Consider the following 19830-nt stretch of genomic DNA (forward strand, 5'->3'; position numbering starts at 1 on the left):
ATGAATAAACCATTTAATATGAAAAATATGCCTCAGAAGCAGTCTCTTAATCTGTATTTTCAACAACAGCCAAACTCAGACCTGAAACAGGACCAGAGCTGTTTCAGGTCTGCCAGGGTCAAGTTCTTAGACTGTCATTTCTAGATTTTAGGTTAGATGATAAAATTAATGATTTTTTTGTTTTTATAAGCTTTCTGCTCTTTTCATCTGACTCAAAATAAGATCCATAAGACATTCCTCTTTTAGTCTGGTTTCACCTCACATTTAACTGCCTGTGTATAGCTTGGAATCAAAACCATGCTGAATTCTAAGGAACCAAAACTTGCCGACAATTCTCTGATTCTATCCCACTATCCTCATAAAGTAAAAGGTGCTTAGCATTTTAACCGTTATGTCTTGTTCCAGTATTCCCCAGCCTGATGCAGGTTGTGCCTAAATAATGGGAAAGCAAAAGACAACTTCTGCACAAGGTTTTCTAGTTATGTTACATATGCTGCATTTTATTACAGGATAAATTTAAATGAAAATTTAAATCTGTAAGAAGTTTCAGGAGCTGTACTTTTAGACTTTTAGTCTGACTGTCCCTGTTCAAACAAAACAGTCTTTCATATTTTCTTTTTGTAAGCAGAGAAATTGCAGGACTGGAATAAAAACTGGCAAAGGAGAATGATTAGCAGTGGATGTTCCTGCTGCTGTTGCTTAGGGGTTGTCCCCATCACATCTGAATAAGTCTTTTAAAACTTGATGGCTGCCTTTTTGTAGCAAAGGAAGTGATTGAATTAACCACAGACCATTTGCTTCTCCTGTTGTTATTTCATTTCTTACTGATACCTAAATATATTGCAGGGTGGACTTTTTTTTTCACTTATTAGAGTTTATTGTCTGAATGTTTAATTAGACAATCTGCAATTACAATAATCAATGCAAAGATGTAATTCTTCTTCTGCAATTACCTCTTATGTCAGTTACACAACTTGAAACAGCTCTGCAAAATAGGTAATTCAGCACTTGCTTCAGACCCTTCAGAGGATCTATGATAGACAACCAAAACAGAAAAGAATCAAAATCTTTGGCTCATTTGAAAATAATAAGTTGAGAGTCAGTGCTTTTAAGAGAACATTAAAAATCAACAGTGAATTATGTTTTGAAAAGTAAAACTGTAATGCAACAACAGAGGCCTTGCAAAGAACACAACTGTCTGTGAAACCAGAGGAACGATACCTAATTTAAACAAACCACATTACTATCCTTTAGCAAAACAGCTTGTGTACTGCATTTAAGAAACATCTTGACCTTTGATTTTCTTCAGTCCAGTTCCTGTTTATGTAGTTTATGACCTGGTTACTTATCAGTTTGGAGAAAAAGAGAGTCCTTTTATGATTTACTGTCTACCCAAATGTTGTGCTCAAGCACAGAGGAACAGAGTAGTTTCCTGACTGGTTGCCCTCTTTTCAGAATAGATGGGTTGGAAGAGGACAGTAAGAGACAGCTTAGTTTCACTTCTGCTGCCTACTCACATTAAGAGAGACAATGCAGAGGTTGAGAACAGCCGTAAAGGTTACAGGTGAAGTAAGAGGCAAATTACTACTACTGTGCTGCAGAAAGAAAGCTACAGGAATTCTGACTCACAGGTGTGTCCAAGGCAGTGTTTCTTGTGACCACAGCTGGGAGAGGTGTAAAACTATGCATTTCCCTTTGTTTGGGCTATGATTTCAGAACATAACCAGTTTTGGACATCAGCATTATGACGCCTCTTCCAGCTGCAGCAGAAAAACTTGCAAGCACCAGAACTGCATTCCAAACCTTTAAAAATGTTTTGGATAAGGGAAAAAATATCCTCTCTCCTCCAAGCCTGATAGTTACAATTTAAAATTCAGTGAAAGGAATACTTGATGTTAATAGTATTTGTGAACAACAACCCATGTTGTATAAAGACCCATTCTATTTTCACTGCTTTTGCATCCCAAGTGACTTCCCAATTATTACTTCACACCAAACATTGCTCTTAAATACTCAATTTCATTCACAGAACGTGTGCTTCTTTCATGGAGATAATTACCACATGCATTGCAGTGTCATTCCCTCTGAAGTCAACCATCAATACACTTGGGAACTTGTTGAACTTAGTAATTTCCACTTTTGCTATGCACTACATATAGTACATCCTTATTTTCCAGCTGTAGCTGAAAGCAGATTTTTAAATGTTACTGTGTGGGATTCTTGTAATCTTTCCTAAAGGACAGGATTGCAAGAACTACAACCTTTCTCTTAGAAGATAAAGACTAACCAAAGGGTTCTGCTAGAACCATAAAAGCCAAGTGATTACAACCATTACACTCTATTTCCTACGCACAAGACAGAGTTAAATTGTTCACATTACAATAGGAAGGCTCTGCGTTTCAAGCACAGAATCCTTCTGAAACACTGAGGGACACTTTCTGTATTTCCAAGGACCTCCACTTAGTTCAAAACTGAACCAGAACTATTACACATATAAATATTCAAAATCCTTTACAGCTTCATCTAAAACCTAACATGAGAGAAGAAAAATGTTGGGTCATTCATTACAAAGGACTTCTGTCACCAAAGGGGCATGAGTCCATCTTGAGCAACAAATCCACCTTTAACTGACAGGTAGACAAGAACACTCTCAAATACTTAGTGACTATCAAGCAGAATAACTTGGTCCTTCCCCTTCTCCTCTGTACATTAATGTACCAGACAACATAAGCACTGTTATGCTCTCTCAAGGCAGGGAATTGCCTCTTAAAAGTTACTGGAGGAAAAGCCTTTTTTCAAATTAGGAATTTTTTTGCTGCAATTTTTTTTTTTTTTCTTTTTTAAAGGAGAGTTACATGAACATACAGGAAATACATCTGCACCATATGAAAATATCTGCTCCCGGACCTGGGCCTGATGCCAAAACAAAGCATCAGAACTTGGACGGAGAATCTGAAACCAAAGCAGAAGCAGAGATGTCCACTAACACTGGTCTTGAATGTCGTGTAAGGAACAGCACTTCACTCTTAAAAGTAATGCTACTTTCATACTGAAGAATGATAGTTATCCAAAACAGTCAAAACCAATTTTGCCCTGCTCTATGTCATGCAGTCTGACCAAAAAAAAAAGATTTCAGAACCTCATGAACCATCCCATTGCATACAGTAGGACATTAAACAGAGTTACCATAAAAATAACGAAACTACTGTGGAAAAGAATTCTAGGGACAAGGAAGTAGCAAACACTGATGAGCTGAGCTTTACCCACGAGTATTACAGATTTATTACAAAACAGCTGCACTGGGACATTTAAACCACTTCTCCAATCCCTTCTCCCTCCACTTTTAGCTATCTGTTACTAGTTGGAAAGAGAGTCTCCGTTCTACTTCCCTGCTTGGCATTTAGCACCATTCTCCACCCACACAGCCTACTCAAAATGGCACCCACACTGGAAATTTGCGCTTTTCAACTCCTATTTTCCATCTGTATCAAATTCCACAACATTACAGCTGCAATTCCAGAAGTCAGCTAAATTTATTGTCTTCAAGCCTGCTCTGCTGCTCAAGCTCATTCTCCTCTTTATTCTTTTGCCCTCCTATTAAGCAAGCTGGGCAGTTTAAACGCCAGCACACCCCATGGAGGTTAAAAGTTAAACAGCATCCAAAATGCAACATTTGAAGGAACAAATAAACAGAGCAAAAACAAATTAAAAAGGGAATGCTGGGTAGTTCCTGCATTCAACTTTTACCAAAGTTCAGATTTCATGAGGCCAAGTGTCCCAAAGCTTCTAAGAAATTTTACAGCTCTGGAACATACACTGCAGAATTCCTCTAATATGGGAATGTGGTCTATCCTTTATCTATAGGTGTCATTAAAAAAAAAAAAAAGATAATTGAAATCAGATACAGCAGTTCAGTTTGGTACGCAAACTGCAAGAAAAAGCAGCTCTCTCAGGAGCATCTTTTGCTCTATTCCTGCACCAACTAACAGACACTATGCTGCTGAACTACAAAGCCCTCTCATTCCCCACCGTCTGCCTGTACGTGGTGCCAGCTCCTGTCAGGGATGATGTGTCCCACAAATGCCTTCCAGGAGCATCCAGCTGAAAGCACATGCATGTAATTAACTTACAAAAGCAAGCTGCTGACGTACCTTTGTTAGAGAGCAGCAGTGCTAAGGACAGTAACCTGGGAGACCTCTTGACAGTCAGTGGGAAGTGAGCAAGTTCTCCTGGAAGTGTACTTTGCCACAATTAAGTGAGTAGAAGAAGCTCTTGTTTTTCGAAAGTTTAGGAACAGATATGCAGCAGACTAGCAAGATGATGCTAAGTATTCAGGCTTTCTACATTTTTCTTATCAGCTGTGGTCTGTTCTAAGATTCATCACCCATGAAATAAATGGATTAATTTTGAAATAAGCTGAGACGTTTTGTTCCAAAACATATTAACTCATGTTGGTGGAGGATTGTAGAGTTTTAGAGGAACAGTTCTCTGGAGCAGTTCTCAATGGACAGGGCTGTGTTGGCCTTGGAGGGGGCCAGAGTGAAGAACTGCAGACATAAACAGATGTAAAAGCTCTTTTTTTGTTCCTGTTTTTTTTTGTTGTTGTTGTTGTTGGGTTTTTTGCTTTTTGTTTTTTGGTTGTTTTTTTTTTTTTTTAAATCACAGGGTTACAACTGAACTGATGAGTGAAAGTAGCAAGTAAGAAAACAAGACAAGCACCCCAGCCCAGGCAACCTATTTACAAAATCTTTCAAAATCATGCAGTCAGGAAATGGAGACAGACATGTTTGAAATTATCTTAGAAATAACACTACTATACAATCCATTTTTATTGATAACCACACGTTAATATGGTTAGACTATATGAATTTCAATAGGCCTTGACTTCAAGAGGAAGGAAATTTGTTGCTAATTTTATTTTCTGAACTCCAACACTCACTTTGCTATGACAGTTTGCATTCATTTTTACAGCACTTCTCTCCAATACCTAAAGTGTCCAGTAAACAGGCTCAGTCCAAAAAAAAGGTCTCACACAATAGCAAGAAATCATTTTATCACAATCCACAGTGGACATGCTCCATTATCCATTCCAGCAGAATTCTTTGGATCTGGATGCTTCTGTGTGATGCAGCACCTCAGCCTTGCATATTCAGTTGTATGAAAAGGTCATCCACAAGGGTGAAAAAGGCCCTTCAGTGCCTCTGCTGCTGAAGGACTCACAGTGGCACTGGGAAATACTGAACAGAAGTATATTCCCACTTTATTATGCACAAAAAGAAAGCAGTAAGTGTTGGGCATTGAGAAGATTCTCAGGATGCTACAGCAAACACCTTTTTCAGGTTAGATTTTCCATCTGAGTTGTCCTGGACAGCCAGTTATCTTACACCAAGTTGATCTGAAATAATCAGAGCCAGCAGGTTTTGCACAGCAAAGCTCTCACCCCATGACTGACCCCATTGTTTGTCACTGCTACTAGCATGGATTCCAGCAGCTGCAAGACCACAGCAGTGCTGCACCCAAGGAAGGCACTCCAGGGCATTCTACAAATGCTACGTAGAAAAGTGAGCTCAATTCTCCTGCTTATTCCTTTTCATTAGACATGCTGGTAGTAAATTCAAAGCCCTGTGAAAACACAGAGTCAAGCCCATCCACAGAAATGCTCTTAGTCATAGTCAAGTCTTTTGTTTCCCATTCAAAATTATCACTACAATATCTCCTACCATCAAGGGTACAATTTCATAATCTAATTCAGGGTACAGAGAGCTCAGCACTTCTGCCTGTGACTGACATGGAAGGCTAGGCAGGAAGACAACAGATGAAGTAGAAGTAAAATCCCCCCCAGAACATTTCTCCAGAAAACATCAGTCAAAACCAGGTAGGGACCATTTAAACTCTGTTTTTTGTGGGGTAAAATATTTTTGTCAGCTTTGAAAAAGAGGTATCAACAGAAGCCCAATATGGTGAATAACTTCCTTTTCTATCTTATTTGTCCTTCCAAGCTTTCCATTTACCAATGTGCAAGGTTAAAGGAAGAGAGCTCACAAATCTGTGTGGGCAGTAGGAGCTAAGATTACAACTGAACCACTGTATTTGCTTTTCTGTGATACGCACAATGTCACCATCACACTGTAAGCAAAGGCCTCTGGGGAGCCGAGAAGAAAAGGGCATAGAAGAAAAAAACAACAGTGACAGAAACAAAGGGCAGACCTTACTTGTATGCCTTTTTCAATACTTCAAAGTGGATTTAGTTTTTTATTGAAGTTCTCTTCCAAATAGTTTAATTCTTATTGCTGTGTCTACCATGTATTATTTTGAAAAAGCTTTCTTTGATGGGCAATTATTTCCCTCTTGTCCCTTGCATAGTCACGTAAAATAGGTTTTACTAAAATAATGAACTAGACAAACTAAGAATGTCAGTGAGAATTTGACAGACTCAAGATCTTAGTTAACTGTGCTGTTTAAAAGAAAAGTTTCTTCTCATATAAGAAAATGAGATGCACTTTTAACAAGGTATTTTCTGACCAGTGTAAAAATTAGGCATGATCCTATGACTATCTGAAGTCATTATGGAGAAGACTGGGCAAATACAGGAATACGCCACCCTCAGGACAGAAGCAAGCCTCCTAACTTTTTTTTAAAAAGGTAAAACTGCATAACGATGATTTCTGTCCTTACATGATTTGTATATTTGTGAAAAAAGGTTTACTCACCTTTTGATGAATAAAGATTTTGATTTCAAACACTGATCAACATCAATGGTTTGAAGAATGTAAGAGGGTTTTTCCAAATTTAATTTTAATGAACATAGTCGTGAGTTCTATGCCAGTGTAACGTAGATCCAGGGCACACACACTACCAATGAGTTTTTATAGATACATGGCTTTAATTTCATGGTTTGTGACACTACTAGTCACTGTTGGTCTAGACTTGTTCCCACTTGGTTTCTTATATTTTCCTCCCCCACTCACCCTTTTGTAATAACTATGAGTGTCATGACTATTTAAAAACATTTCTTTTTGTTACATCAGAGGTACATGGAAAAGATGAAACCAACTCATTTGACTGGATGGGTAAACTTCATGCCAAAAAAAGAAGAAACTCAGAGAAATTTGACCAGTTGTATTTTTAGGCAGTCCCCAGTGTCCACTTTAAAAACAAAATCCATTGAGAACTAAAACCAAGTTGCATTTAAGCAAGCTCATCTATAGAAAAAACTGTGAAACCAAACATATCCACTTTAACAGGACAAAGTTTTGCCTGTATGAATAAGATGTGAGAAATTGCTTGAGTTTGCTTTTCTGGTCCTCACACACACACACACACACACACACACAGACCCGAAACAATTTCCTGCAAAGTCAGACACATTTTGCAAACATACATTCTTACATTTATGCTCCTAACCACCCTTGAAAAATTACCCTTATTTTAGCAACACACTTGGACAAAGATTAAACTTAAGCCTATATAAGTACATTAAAAATGAGAGAATGAATACAACACTAAACAGAGAAAGTGATTAAGCACAACTGAAGATATAAATCCACAAAACCAAGTAAACTTACTTTACAATTTAGAAGACAATCTGGAGAGCCACATTTTACATTTTGGTTTAAACCAAGACAGACCCACTGACGTCACTTTAATTTTAAACTTCTCCTGAAAAAGGCTCAATATGCTTTAAAAATACGACCACTATTTAAAAAAAAAAAAAGCTTTGAGACCATGTAAAATTAAGGATCTCAGACCACATGGTGTTTAAATTCTTCATGCATTACAGTGAAACATTAGTCATAATTAGTGCGAATGGTTTTCCTGTTGACTCTACAAGCTTGTTATTCTCAAAAATATAATCAGCTGAGTGAAAACCAAGTCTACCTAATGTTACTTGCTCTTCTACAAGCTTGTAGTAATGTCACCTAAAAGAACACTAATGCATTTTTCTACTGCTTTTTGGGCTAATCTGACATTTTTATTTCCAAGATTATATTAAAATCCCACTAAAATACAATAAAACTGTACAAGCGAAATCCAAATAAGGTTTCACATAACTGTGTTTGTGGGTACACCATTTCATAGAAGAGCTGTAACTGCAGCTAATTGATTAGATTCTAAATCATTGCCAGAATTATGACTAATTCTTATCCAGCTTCTTATTCATAAGCAGCTTATAGAGAGTATTTTAATATTTTAAATTTTGGCTGGTGGGCCAAATTAAAAAAAAAAAACAAGTCTCGTGACACTTTTGTGCTCTACTCAGCGGAAGAAGGAATTACAGTCAATTATTCAAAAAGAATATCAAAGTTTTTGAGCTCAAAACTCCCTTCCCAGGCACTGGTTCCAGTATTCAGTCAAGTTTCACTATTTCAGCAAACGAACATTCTTTCAAAGGAAGCTGCAACTTCTGCAATGCCAAGCAGAGCAGCCGCTCAAATTGAAAATGCAGAAAGCTTGAGTGAGCATCAATGTACAATTATCTTGTAAGAAAAGCTGAACTCACTGACAGATAAGGTATGCAAGTAATTGGGAATAGATCAAGTGCTACTTGCAAAGGCAGTGAAGAACACACATTTCTTTCTTGCAAAAATAAATATCTCCATAAACTAGCACCTTAGTAAATATAAATACCACTTAGTTCTAGCTGTGGTACCTACCAGAAAGGGTTCACAAACTCTGGAAAATGTGATAAACAAATGCATTTCATTTAACCATCAAGTCTGAAGCCTCAACTCTTCCAAAACCATGAACACCTGAGAGCCCTTTAAATAAAATCCCGGGGTGATGTTTGCATAATGTCAGTGAAATCAAGGCATTTAACTGCAGCCACAAGCCTGTTATTTTAAAACAGATTTCAATCTCAACTTATTGCTTACAGCATATTTTTTCTGATTGCTCTTTCTGATTATTTTACCTCATCTTTGATTCCTCTCCTCCTCCTTCAGAGGCCATAAATACAACTGCATACAAAGATAACAGCCTTCTGCTAGTTCTGCCCTTAGTGGCACAAGAGGACCTGCAGTTGAACACATTTACCATTTATATAATCACTACATTCTTAAAAGATTTTTAAAAGGTTTTATTTACTGTCCAAACTGTCTTATTTCTGAGTAGGTTACCTGCTGTATTTCTGCTTTTTGACTCCACCAACTACACTCCTCACAGGCTTTGCAGCTCAGTAGTCAGGTTACATAGAGTTAAAATCCAACTGGCATACTTTAGCCAAGTGGAAGGAAAAAATAAATATAGAAGGCCAATGAGTAAAAGGAAGTAACTCCACGAGAGAATATTTTCAGCTTTGACCAAAGGAAAAAAAAAAAAAAAGAGAGACAGATGCAAGTTACAATTTTTTTCCTTTTAAAAAGTGTTTCACATTTTAAAATATTTGAACTGGCATGCACTTTGTCACACACACCATAGTACCTACCATGCTCTGCTTTTGGAAGTGCAGATCTGCCTGTTTCAATAAAAGTCACAGTCACCTATCATTTCAGTGCCTGTAAGTTAAAGTAGATATTCCACATGGGCAGGAGATATTACACTAGTACAGGAACAGACACTCCACTGAACTGTAGACTTTATTATGTCATTAGGCTGTGCAAGATTATGAAATTGGGTTGAAAAGCCTCGCAAGTGAGGTCTCTTTGAGCTTAAGAGTGGCAGAATGTACTTTTATTCAGGGTCTACAAAGTGAATTACTCCTGCCATTACACTGCTCTAGCTGACCACAGAGTTACCAAGAAGAAAGGCAGTAACAATTCCTACACAGCCCTAGAATTTGAATTGAGACTTTAGAAAAAAAGGGACAAAATTACTACACTTTGCTTGTGTTTGTCACCAAAAGGAAAAAGCTCTCTCAATATATTAGCCTGTCTGCTTTAAAGCACTCATCTCCTTCAGAAGATGACTTTTAAGATGAATGAAAAGATGAGTCTTTTGGATGTGCTGAGCCAAGCTTCAACCAATCCTTCCAGCACATGGACTTTTCCCCCTGGAAGCTGTACAGTCTCTTCAGCTGTATTAGACAGTGAAGCCAGACAGCAAAGTGGCAATTGTCATATCCACACAAACAGTGTGTGGATAGTCTTGCTGAGGGTCTGACAGAAGAAATCCAAAGCAAATTTATATAGCATCGAAGAACTGAGGAGTTAATGAATCCATATTATTCTCCCTCAATCTGACAACATTTAAGTATGCTACACATGAAAAATAACAGCCCAAGGCATGTACCTACGGAAAAAGTGAAGTATTTGTTGAAAACCAACTTCAGAAAACCAGGCACAAGCAGAGGAAAGTATTCAAGGGTTTAAGAAACAACAGGCAACTCTGCACCTCAATATGCCTCCAAAAAGAGAAACCTTCACATTCCAGTAAATTTTCCAAAATTATCAAATATCTACTTTTATGAGATCAGCCTGCCTTTTCAAAGATTCATGAATGGACACTTAATCAGATCACTACTTTCCTTTCAAAATTCTGGATGCATTGCCTATAGGGTAAAAGGAAAACACATGCAAAAATATTTCCAAGACACAGGGCTTTCCTACTTCCTCCAAACTTTCTTTGCAAGTTTAGGACAAAACCAACAAATATTAAAAACTCAGTTTCCGATATTCCTTTCCATCATAAAGCATTACACGCTGTCCACAGAGCTGACATATAAGAATATTAACAATATTTCTTAGGAAAAATAGCATTTAGACTCTCTTCTCATAAAAAGAAAGGCATAAAAAAGGGCAAACTTGAAAAAGAGGGACAATATAAGTAATATTATCAACTCTGCGTTTTATTCATATCTACATAGAAAAACTGAAAAGAAATTTTCACTTAACGTGGCAGACTGAGTACCAACCATGTACTGTACCCGGTGCCAAAATTATACAGCTGTTGAGAGATATAAGGCTTTAATAATAAATATTTCATTCCTTAAAAAGTGAGCACAGTGACTCAGTCTGGTTAATTTGCAGAAAAGCATGATAAAATCTATGAGCAGCACAGATTACTGGTGGATATGTAGAAAAATTGTATTGGAGTGTTCATTGTCAGTTCTGATGAAGTAAGAGTTTCAGAAGAACTGAACTACATAAGAAGACATTTTTTGATATCCCCTATAGTAGTACACTATTTCAAGAAAAGCTGTAAAACACCAGGCTCTTTTAAAAAGCCAAGAATAACAGAAGGGAGAGAGGAAAATACTGGCACAACAGGCTTGTAAGCCAGTATAGCTGGTTTTGCATTTACCAGCAAGTGAATGGTAACTGAACAAAATAAAAACACAGGGAAATAAATCTGCAGAGCAAAAAAAATGAAACCCAAACTGAAAGAAAATCACATTCCTAGTAATTAATACTACTTTTGTGCAACTTGATACGAGGGTCACAATGTTCTGCTGGACAACTGCTGACTGTCTAAACAATGGAGGCATCCATGTAGAACCAGATACATTGAAAACTTGATAGGAAAATGGAAGAAATTCAGCAAAAGAGGTTAATTCATTCTTCACTTCATTATTAGTTTTACTTTCACCTCTTTATATTTCTTGGACACAACATTCCTTAATCTGAAACTTAATGGATACAAATGTTACACTCTCCCACACAACAGAATTAATAGAATAAAGTAAAAGCACATTTCAGTGTAGTATTCACTGTTGTTAAAAATAGGACTTCTTGATGCAATAAAATGAATATTTTCAAAAGGCAAAAATCACTTAATGCTCTCTCCAGAAGGCTCATTCACTGGTTTTCATTTTCCTCTCGGAAAAGAAAAAAAAAGAAAAAAAAATTAAAAAGAAAAAAAAGAGAAAAAAAGAGTTGTGACAAAGCAGAAAAACAGTCACCAATTACATTCTGAAGATGCAAAAATCTCATCATCTCAGTCTGAGAATAACTGAATGCTCTGAAGTATGGAGCAAACAATCACAAATACCAAATGCAGTTTGTGTTACAAAATGGCCCATGCAAAAGGTCAAAAATTACTCAGTTCTATTAAAAAAGTGACCTGCCTTATAAAACACATGGTCTACTTTTCAGTGTGGAAAAATTAACTTATTTTAAATGAAGGTAAGTAAGCTGAGGGAAAAAAAAACCCCAACTTGTTTATTCTACCAGTCAAAAACAAAAGGTTCCTGTCATTGCTCACAAACAACATATCAGCAGAATTTGGAGCATACAGGAAATACAAGATACACCATAAATTCACAGTCAAGAAGTCAAGCAGATTATAGTACAAAAAGTTGTCTTGTTTTAGAAGGATGAACAAGAATATTGGAAGCAACAATGAAGGAGAAGAAATTTAAGCAAATACATCATCATGCTTAAGCTATGATTTCCTAGCACTGCATAATTCCCGTTTAAGACACTATCTTACTCAACTGAAAACACAGTTTTCTGAAGGAAAAGACTCTATGACAGTGTGTCATCTGAATATTTCAATTAAAGCTGCTAGCAATATAGTTCACATCTCCACTAACTGAACTTTTTTCGACTGCAGAAGTACAAAATAGACACAGGTTTGTTTCCTGTCAAAGTGCAACTCCTACTCCAGAGAAAGACAGAAATGAAAAGTCCCTGGGAATATTTTAAAACCTCTTACTACTAGCTAAAAATCTTTAAAATTTTGGCAAAAAAAGGAGCTATTTGAATGGAAAAGAACAAAACCTCCTAATTATCATGTCAAACCCAGTTGTACTTTGGCAAGACATTAAAAAGGATGTTGGAGTTAGTTTTGTCAGACCAAGATTGGGAAGAACTAAGATCATAGCACTCAGAAGTAACGGGGAAAAACAAAAACAAAGGGATATAGACATTGATCTTTTTTTTATGCTATTGCACAGATGGAGAAAATTCAAGAGATAGTACTAAAATAACAGGACTTGGTTAAAGCCTTTGCACCTGCTCTGACAGATGGATGCAATTAATAACAGAAAAGAAACAGAAGAACACTCCCTGAGGGGTAGGTTGTTTTAAAATTAAGCTGACACACTTTTTTAATACAATATATTAAGGCGGAGATGTGTTTTGAAGTGGGCTGTCTAGTTTACAGCAAACGAATTCATTAGTGAGGTGTGTAAACAAACACAGGCCTGGCTCCACAATTAGTTTTCATACTCATTCTGCAAAATGAGAAAGCATTTTTTAATTACTCGTAGTCAGGCAAATGGATGTGCTGTATTTTGCAAGGGAAACAATATTATACTTAAGTAGATTTGCTCCTAGTGTAAAGGAAAGATTTGAAAGCGTGAGCACAAGAGCCTCAGTCAGTTAAATTTTTGCCCTTTAAAGACTTCACTCCCCAAGAAGCCAGTTGAAAACAATTTCATTATTTTCAGCCCAACCAAAATTAACAAAGTTGAAACATCTCCTATTACATTGTGTGTGTGTGTATATTTATATGCATACAAACTCCACCAATATCTGTCTAGTTACTGCACCCACAATGACCTCAGCACACCATGAAGTGTGGCAGTAGATTATTAGATACTGCTGAGTAGTTTTGGCCCATGTCAGCTGGTGTTCTCCCAAATAAATCCCAGGGAGGTTCAGGGCCAGCACAGGTCAGGGGTCACTACTTGGATGTGGGGGTGTGAGGGGGTGGTGAGGCTGGTGTAATCTCAGGAAGGATGGTGGTGACCAGCCCTGTACCAGCCTACCCGGCCTCAGGGCCAAGAACAATGCCTGGCTCATTTTATTTACAGGTACAGAGCTAAATTTAGCTTGTCTTCCCACATCAAGAATAAAAAGAGGATTTAATTACTCAGCAGAGAGAACTAATAAAGCAACACTGTATAATCATCAGTTGTACTGCAACAGCCTGCTGGAGCAATTATGGATCTTTACAGTGTACAGAAACTTGGAAAGGCAGTCTTTATTTTTTTCTTTCTTGCAGTAGTTCAACAGCAAAGTGGGTCAAACTATTACACCATTCACATTTTGTGTGTGAGAAGAACATATTTTCACTTCTAGAAAGCAGTAACAAAAGTTTTTTTAAAAAAGCTTGAGTACTTGATGACTATGAAAAACATAATAGAGGAAAAATAATGGTAGCCAAATTACCTAGATAATAATCTGACAGCAAACTGTCACCCTCATCACTAATTTTCTCTAAGTAACAACCACTAAGGCAGGAAAAGCATCTATTATTATTGTTATACCAACTTAAATTATCAGTAAGAGACTATTGAGTGTCACAGGTCGGTTTTGCTTTCTGTCTCTCAGTTTGCTACAATAAAACCCAGGTAAGTACGTTTCAATCTATTTTAAAAATTACCCGTGATGGTAGCTTGCAGCTTATAGACCCTTTTTTTTGCGTTTTCTAGATCTAAAGATCCTAGCATTCTTGAGGGCACTGCAAATGAATAATGTGGAAGCATTTTGCATTTACTCCACTTTAATGTTCTTAACAACTATTACAGGTGATTATGCAGTAATTGGATACGGGAGAAGGGTAGCATAAATACTGTATGTATTTAGAATGGGTTAGCCGAAATGTGTTCAAGCAAATAGTCCTGGAACTTAAGAGTTATCTGTTGTTACAATTATTATCTTCTCTTTTTTGGTTGTTATGTTTGTTTGGGTTGAAGTGTGGGTGTTTCTTCTTTGTTGGTTTTGTTTGTTTGATGTTTTTACAGAAGAGATGAAGGTAGGGCACCAAAATACCAGGAGGTTCCAATGGCCCATAGAGCTTCAGCTTCCCTGCAAAGAGGGACCAGCTGCATTTTGCTGGAGCACTGCACATGCTGAGAAGAGGATGACCTTGTTAGAGCTCAGCCATTAAACTACTGCCTGACCCTGCACCACAGAACGCTGCACCCTCATGAACAGCCTTTTCATCACATTGTACATATCCAGTCAAAACACCAACAGATAAATTTGAAAGTTTAAGGATGCTGGGAGAGCCAGGATATTGTTTTACAATTAGCAGGAAGTCACTTCACATTCAATTTTTGAAACTGATGACTTAAGCTTTAAAAGCATTGCTACCATATCCCTTAACTCAGCATATTATATACTATATTAACCTTATCTTATTTATGTTGCTATAAATAGAACCTACATCTGTCCTCTTCAGTGTTCTTATGTTTCAGTGTATTTGGGTACAAAACCACTTGTACCACAGCAAAAAACACACAAATGACAAAGGTCCCAAACCACATACATTGACTGACTGCAGAAAATCAGTAATATTTTAATAGCTGGTGAACAAAGAAAACCAAACCAAAACATCTCTCTCGCTTCCAATGCCTGTCAATTGCTCTTTGATGGAATGGAATTCATTCAAGAGCACCAACATAAAGTTGCATTCATAAGGCTGTCTAATAACCCCAGAAAAATGAGTTAGCAAGAAAGTAAAAAAAAGCAACCAAAAAAACCTCCACACAAACAAAACCCCAACAAAACCCAAAAGCTAACAGATAGGAAAATACTACAATGGACAAATGTAACTGTTAGCTTAATCTTTTGTATCTGTTTTCTTCCTACCAAGCAGTGGAGCTTTTCAAGGAGTCACATAATTTTGCTTTTCAGTAAAATGCTTAGTCCTAAAATCCCTACTTTACAAAGGGACTTAAAAGAGTTCAATTCAAGCCCACTTTTACACTGTCTTGATTCGTCCATCATATCCTAACTCCCAACCACCTTCACCCCATAATTTTCACTGCAGAATTTTACCAAATCCTGGATACCACCCTAATGTTGTCATCATTACATGACTGATTAGTACCTTCACTAGGCTGAGGATTAGTTTTGTGTAATGTACAAATCTCAAAATCTCTGACACCTCAGATTTGCTGTGCTTTCTTCTGTAGTGCTTTCATAGAGTGATTGAATCACAGCCCCAAACTGTCATATTCTTTAGCATAACAACAAGTGGAATAAATATTCAGTTGGAGAGCTTGTAGGTAAAAGATCCGTGGAGACATTTTAACTGTATATGCAAAACTTTTGGACCTTACACACCAAACTTGCATTTGTACCTTACATGTACCCAAACAAAGATGCTCTTTCCTAGACATTTAAAGGACCTGACCTAGGTTTCTGCATTGAAACACCCTGTGGTCTCTCAGTGGATGTATACATAGCAGTTTAGCTTCTTAGTTTAGGCTGTTAGAGAGCCTGAAGCCAGGCAGTAGAAATAACTGGACATTAAAACAGCACTGCTGGCCTGTATTAAAATATTCCAGGTGGTCAGTGCCTCCAGCAACCACTATTAATTCTTATGGCTCCCACAGATCCAGCAGGCAAGCTCAGTCTTCATGGGCTAACAAGACATGCCCTGAACTTCAAACACAGCAGCTGTTTGCTCGCTCCTCTCAGCCTCACCTCTCAGCTGTCTGCTGTCAAACAGCCTTGTCAGTCTGTGTGCCTCAAGCCATATCAGCAGTGCTGTCTTCTCGTCCTTCCCCAGCACAGCCCGCAGAATCCTGACCCATCTTTAGCAGCCTTGATGCTGAAGCCATGGGTATCTCTTCCACCTGCTCTCCCAGCTGGCTGGCTTCCAGTGTACTCACATGACCCTCTGAGGACTGCAATTCCCAGAATATCTGTACTTACTGTACAGCACAGGCACTGAGAGAACACTGCCTGAAACCACTCGCTTTCCCCATGGAGCTGGCTACTCCTTTAACCACGCACCACAGATGCAGAGGGATGCAGGGAACCAAGCTGCTCACTCCCGCTGGCCCTGCACTCGCATGAACTGCAAGACACCATGACTCAGCCCCAGACGCTACCAAGAGCTCACAGAACACAGCTCTTGGCAGAGTGTGGGACATGAAGGGAATGACATAACAACAATGAAAACAAAACAATCGAGAACAGGAACCAAAAAGACTTTACAAGTTCCAAAAAAGTGTCAGCTCCTCTGCTTTTTTCACAACCAAATGACAGACAGCAACAGAGTGAGCAGTCACTATCAACTTAATCTTACCAAAGCCGAGCTCCAAATGAAAAAGGGATAGGGGCAACTGCCAGAGGGAAAGTTTAAACCAACACAGGGAAGAGGGCAATTTACAAAGACTACAATAAAACGAGAAGCTTCCAACCCACTTAAGGCAAGTAACTGCCAATTCATATTTAAAAGCTATAGAGGAACAACCTTTGAGGTTGTTGTATTATAATCATTATTGACATGATTATTATTATTATCATTATTGATATGATTTTATTGTTGTGTGAGTTCAAAAGAATAACATGACACATTTTAAAACAACAGGAAGATACCTGCACTGAAAAAACCTATAAATTACAATATGAATAAAAGCAAGACTGAAATACTCTAGGAGTTTTTCTACTGTTTTTTTCTTGACTTCTATTTTATTAAAAGTCAAATCCAAGAAAAAGTAGGAAAAAAAAACCAAGAAAAAGAGCAAACTGTTAAAAAAGAAAATATTTCGAAAGAAAACTACAAACCCCATATTTACAGATATTTTAAAAATCAAAACTTAAAAACACTCTTCTAATACAATTATCCGTGGAAAATAAAAACTTTGATACTAAGTATTGTACTTTTTTTTCCTTTTCTGACAGCTCATTAGAAGACTAACACTTGCAAAGTATAATAATTACTCCCTGGACAATCTTCAAAAGGATTTGAAGTCAAGTGTCTTGTACGCTATACAGGTAAGCCTCACTCTTTGCAGTGCTCAAACATAACAGCCAGTTGAATTTTATTTATCATATCCCCAGGGGAAGTGCTCATATCAAAAGAATCACATCTAAAAGGGCCTTTCAGACTAGAAAGTGCTTACATTTTCCCTCCCCACCTTTAGGAGCTCTCCAGCCCACTCCCAGCATGGAAATAAGAAAATTTCAGCACTTGCTTACAGCAAAAACCCCTCACTCAAAAAAAAAAAAAAAAAAAAAAAAAAAAGGCAACAAAACAAGAAAAGAAACCAGACAGAGAGAAAAAAAAAGTTCTTGTTCTTCGTGGCCACAAAAAAACCCCAGCAAACTCCCAAAAGCGTGAAGGGGAAGCGCAAAGGCAGCGCACTCAAAAAGGCGGCAGGACCTACCAGAGTTGTTAACACACTCTAAACGCTGCAGCGGGCAGGGGTCCCACAGCCGCACAAGGGGAGGGCGGGATACGCCACCACCGCCCCAGGAGACCCCACAGCCAGGCACAATGTCAGCGTCCCCACGAACGCAACCCCCACCCGGCCCCAAAGGCCTCCCAGCCGCCAGGACCAGGTGGGAGCACAGCCGCACCTCCCTCAGCGCAAACCCGACCGGCTCTACGACCGCCACCTCTCCCACCCCTGCCGGCCGCTCCTTCCCGCCCCCTCCTCACCCCGAGCCCGCTCCCGGCCGCTGCCCCGCCCCCTGCCTACACCTACGCCCATTTGCTGGATGCCGCGTCAATCAAGCAAACCCGGCGTTGGATTGGCTGTCGTGCGGCAGCGTGCCCGCCCCCGGGCAGAGGGCCGCGCTGGGGGCGCGGCGCGCAGGCGCGCACGGAGTGTTGTCCCAGGGGTGGGCATGTTCCGAGGAGAGGAGCGGCCGCCAGCGCGCCGCGGGGAGGGGGCGGGCGCGGCAGAAGGAGCGGGGCCGCCGCCGCCGCCGGGGAGCCAGCCTCACTTCCTAGGAGTGCGGGGAGACCACAGCCTGCCGGGGGCTGCGAACGGTGCAACAGACAGACCTGTGCGTGTGCATCTCTCTCTCTCTGTCTCTCTGTTTCTCTGTCTCTTTTGCATGTGCCTGTAGGACTCTCCACACACGCGCGCACATTCCCACCCACCCACCCGCCGGGCGGGCTGTGCTGGGGTACGGGAGGGCGAGGCGGGCGGCGGGGCAGTAGCTCTCCGCGCTTCCCCGTGGGGCAGCGCTCCCTTCGCCCGCCGCCAGCAGCAGCCGCACGGGGCAGAGTCCTACGGGGCGGCCGGCGCGGAGCGGGACGGGCGCGGGCGGCGGGACGGGATGCGCTCCGCCTGTCTCCCGCGGCACTGAAGCCGCCGCGGCCGGAGGGAGGAGAGCCTCGTCCAGAGAGACGCACTTCGCCTGTGCTCCGCTCCGCCGCGGGGGCTGAGGAGCCTCCCTGCCGCCGCCTGCTCCCGGCTCTCCCGGCGGCCGCTCTCGCCCTTGGCACACGGCCGCGCGGTGCCGGTCCGTGTGTATGTGTGCGCCGGCCCCAGGTCCGTGTGCGTGCCGCTGCCCCCGCCTGCCCTGAGGATTCCTGCCTGCCTGCCGCCTTGCTCTGCTCCCTCCTCCCGCTCCTGCCTCCGCTCCGCCGCGGCCTCTTTTGTTGTGTGTTGCCGGGCTTGTCCCCGCGGCCGGCGGGCGCAGGGACGGGCAGGGGCGCGGCGCGGAGCCGGGCGCGGGTGTGTTCCCCCCTCCCGACTGTCGGTGTTGACAGTAAATCCGGGAGCGCTTCTGCCAACGTAAACCCGGGCCAGGTGGGTTTACGCTGTTGGTCATGAAAAGTTAAGCTTGTTCCTAAACATGCCCTGATCTTGCCCTTTCCTGCCCGTGGAGAAGGAAGTGTTGCCTCGCAGGCTGCGGCGGGTTCTGTGACAAGATGTTTTCGGAGCACCTTGTGAGCCTGTGTTTCTCTGTCCTTGCGGCCAGCTTGGCTCCCAGATGGCCAATTCCCTCAACGGCCGGAACCCACGCAAGGGACGGATCCTGGGCTTCATCGATGCCATTCAGGATGCCGTGGGCCCCCCCAAGCAGGCGGCTGCCGACCGCAGGACTGTGGAGAAGACCTGGAAGCTTATGGACAAAGTGGTGGGTGTCTCTGTGCGTCCGTGTATACACTCAGCAAAGAATGGGGCTATTTAAATAGGTACACTGGGGCAAACAGCTTCTTCCTGCAGCTCTGTGTGCTTTGCTGCATGTGCCT

General features: G+C 40.4%; 1 protein-coding gene and 1 long non-coding RNA gene across 3 annotated transcripts in view; one reads left to right on the top strand and one right to left on the bottom strand.

The window, feature by feature from the left end:
• The window catches only part of LOC136285827 (uncharacterized), a 79491-nt gene extending 61258 nt beyond the window's left edge, over positions 1-18233 (bottom strand). The window contains exon 1 of the long non-coding RNA XR_010719558.1: positions 18008-18233. This is a non-coding gene — a long non-coding RNA (uncharacterized lncRNA). The remainder of the gene's footprint in view (positions 1-18007) is intronic.
• Positions 18234-18492: 259 nt separating this feature from the next.
• Positions 18493-19830, top strand: part of CBLB (Cbl proto-oncogene B) — a 126505-nt gene continuing 125167 nt past the window's right edge. Inside the window, exons 1-2 of one of the 2 annotated variants that reach the window (XM_066175149.1) lie at positions 18493-18632; positions 19557-19715. In XM_066175149.1, coding sequence (XP_066031246.1) covers positions 19569-19715 — 147 coding nt within the window. In that variant the 5' untranslated portion in view covers positions 18493-18632; positions 19557-19568. The remainder of the gene's footprint in view (positions 18633-19556; positions 19716-19830) is intronic. The other variant, XM_066175150.1, reaches the window with a different exon arrangement.

This window comes from Chamaea fasciata, unplaced genomic scaffold, assembly GCF_029207755.1.
Source record: "Chamaea fasciata isolate MVZ Bird 193981 ecotype frontalis unplaced genomic scaffold, bChaFas1.0.hap1 SCAF_2, whole genome shotgun sequence".
In the NCBI taxonomy this organism is placed as follows: domain Eukaryota; kingdom Metazoa; phylum Chordata; class Aves; order Passeriformes; family Sylviidae; genus Chamaea; species Chamaea fasciata.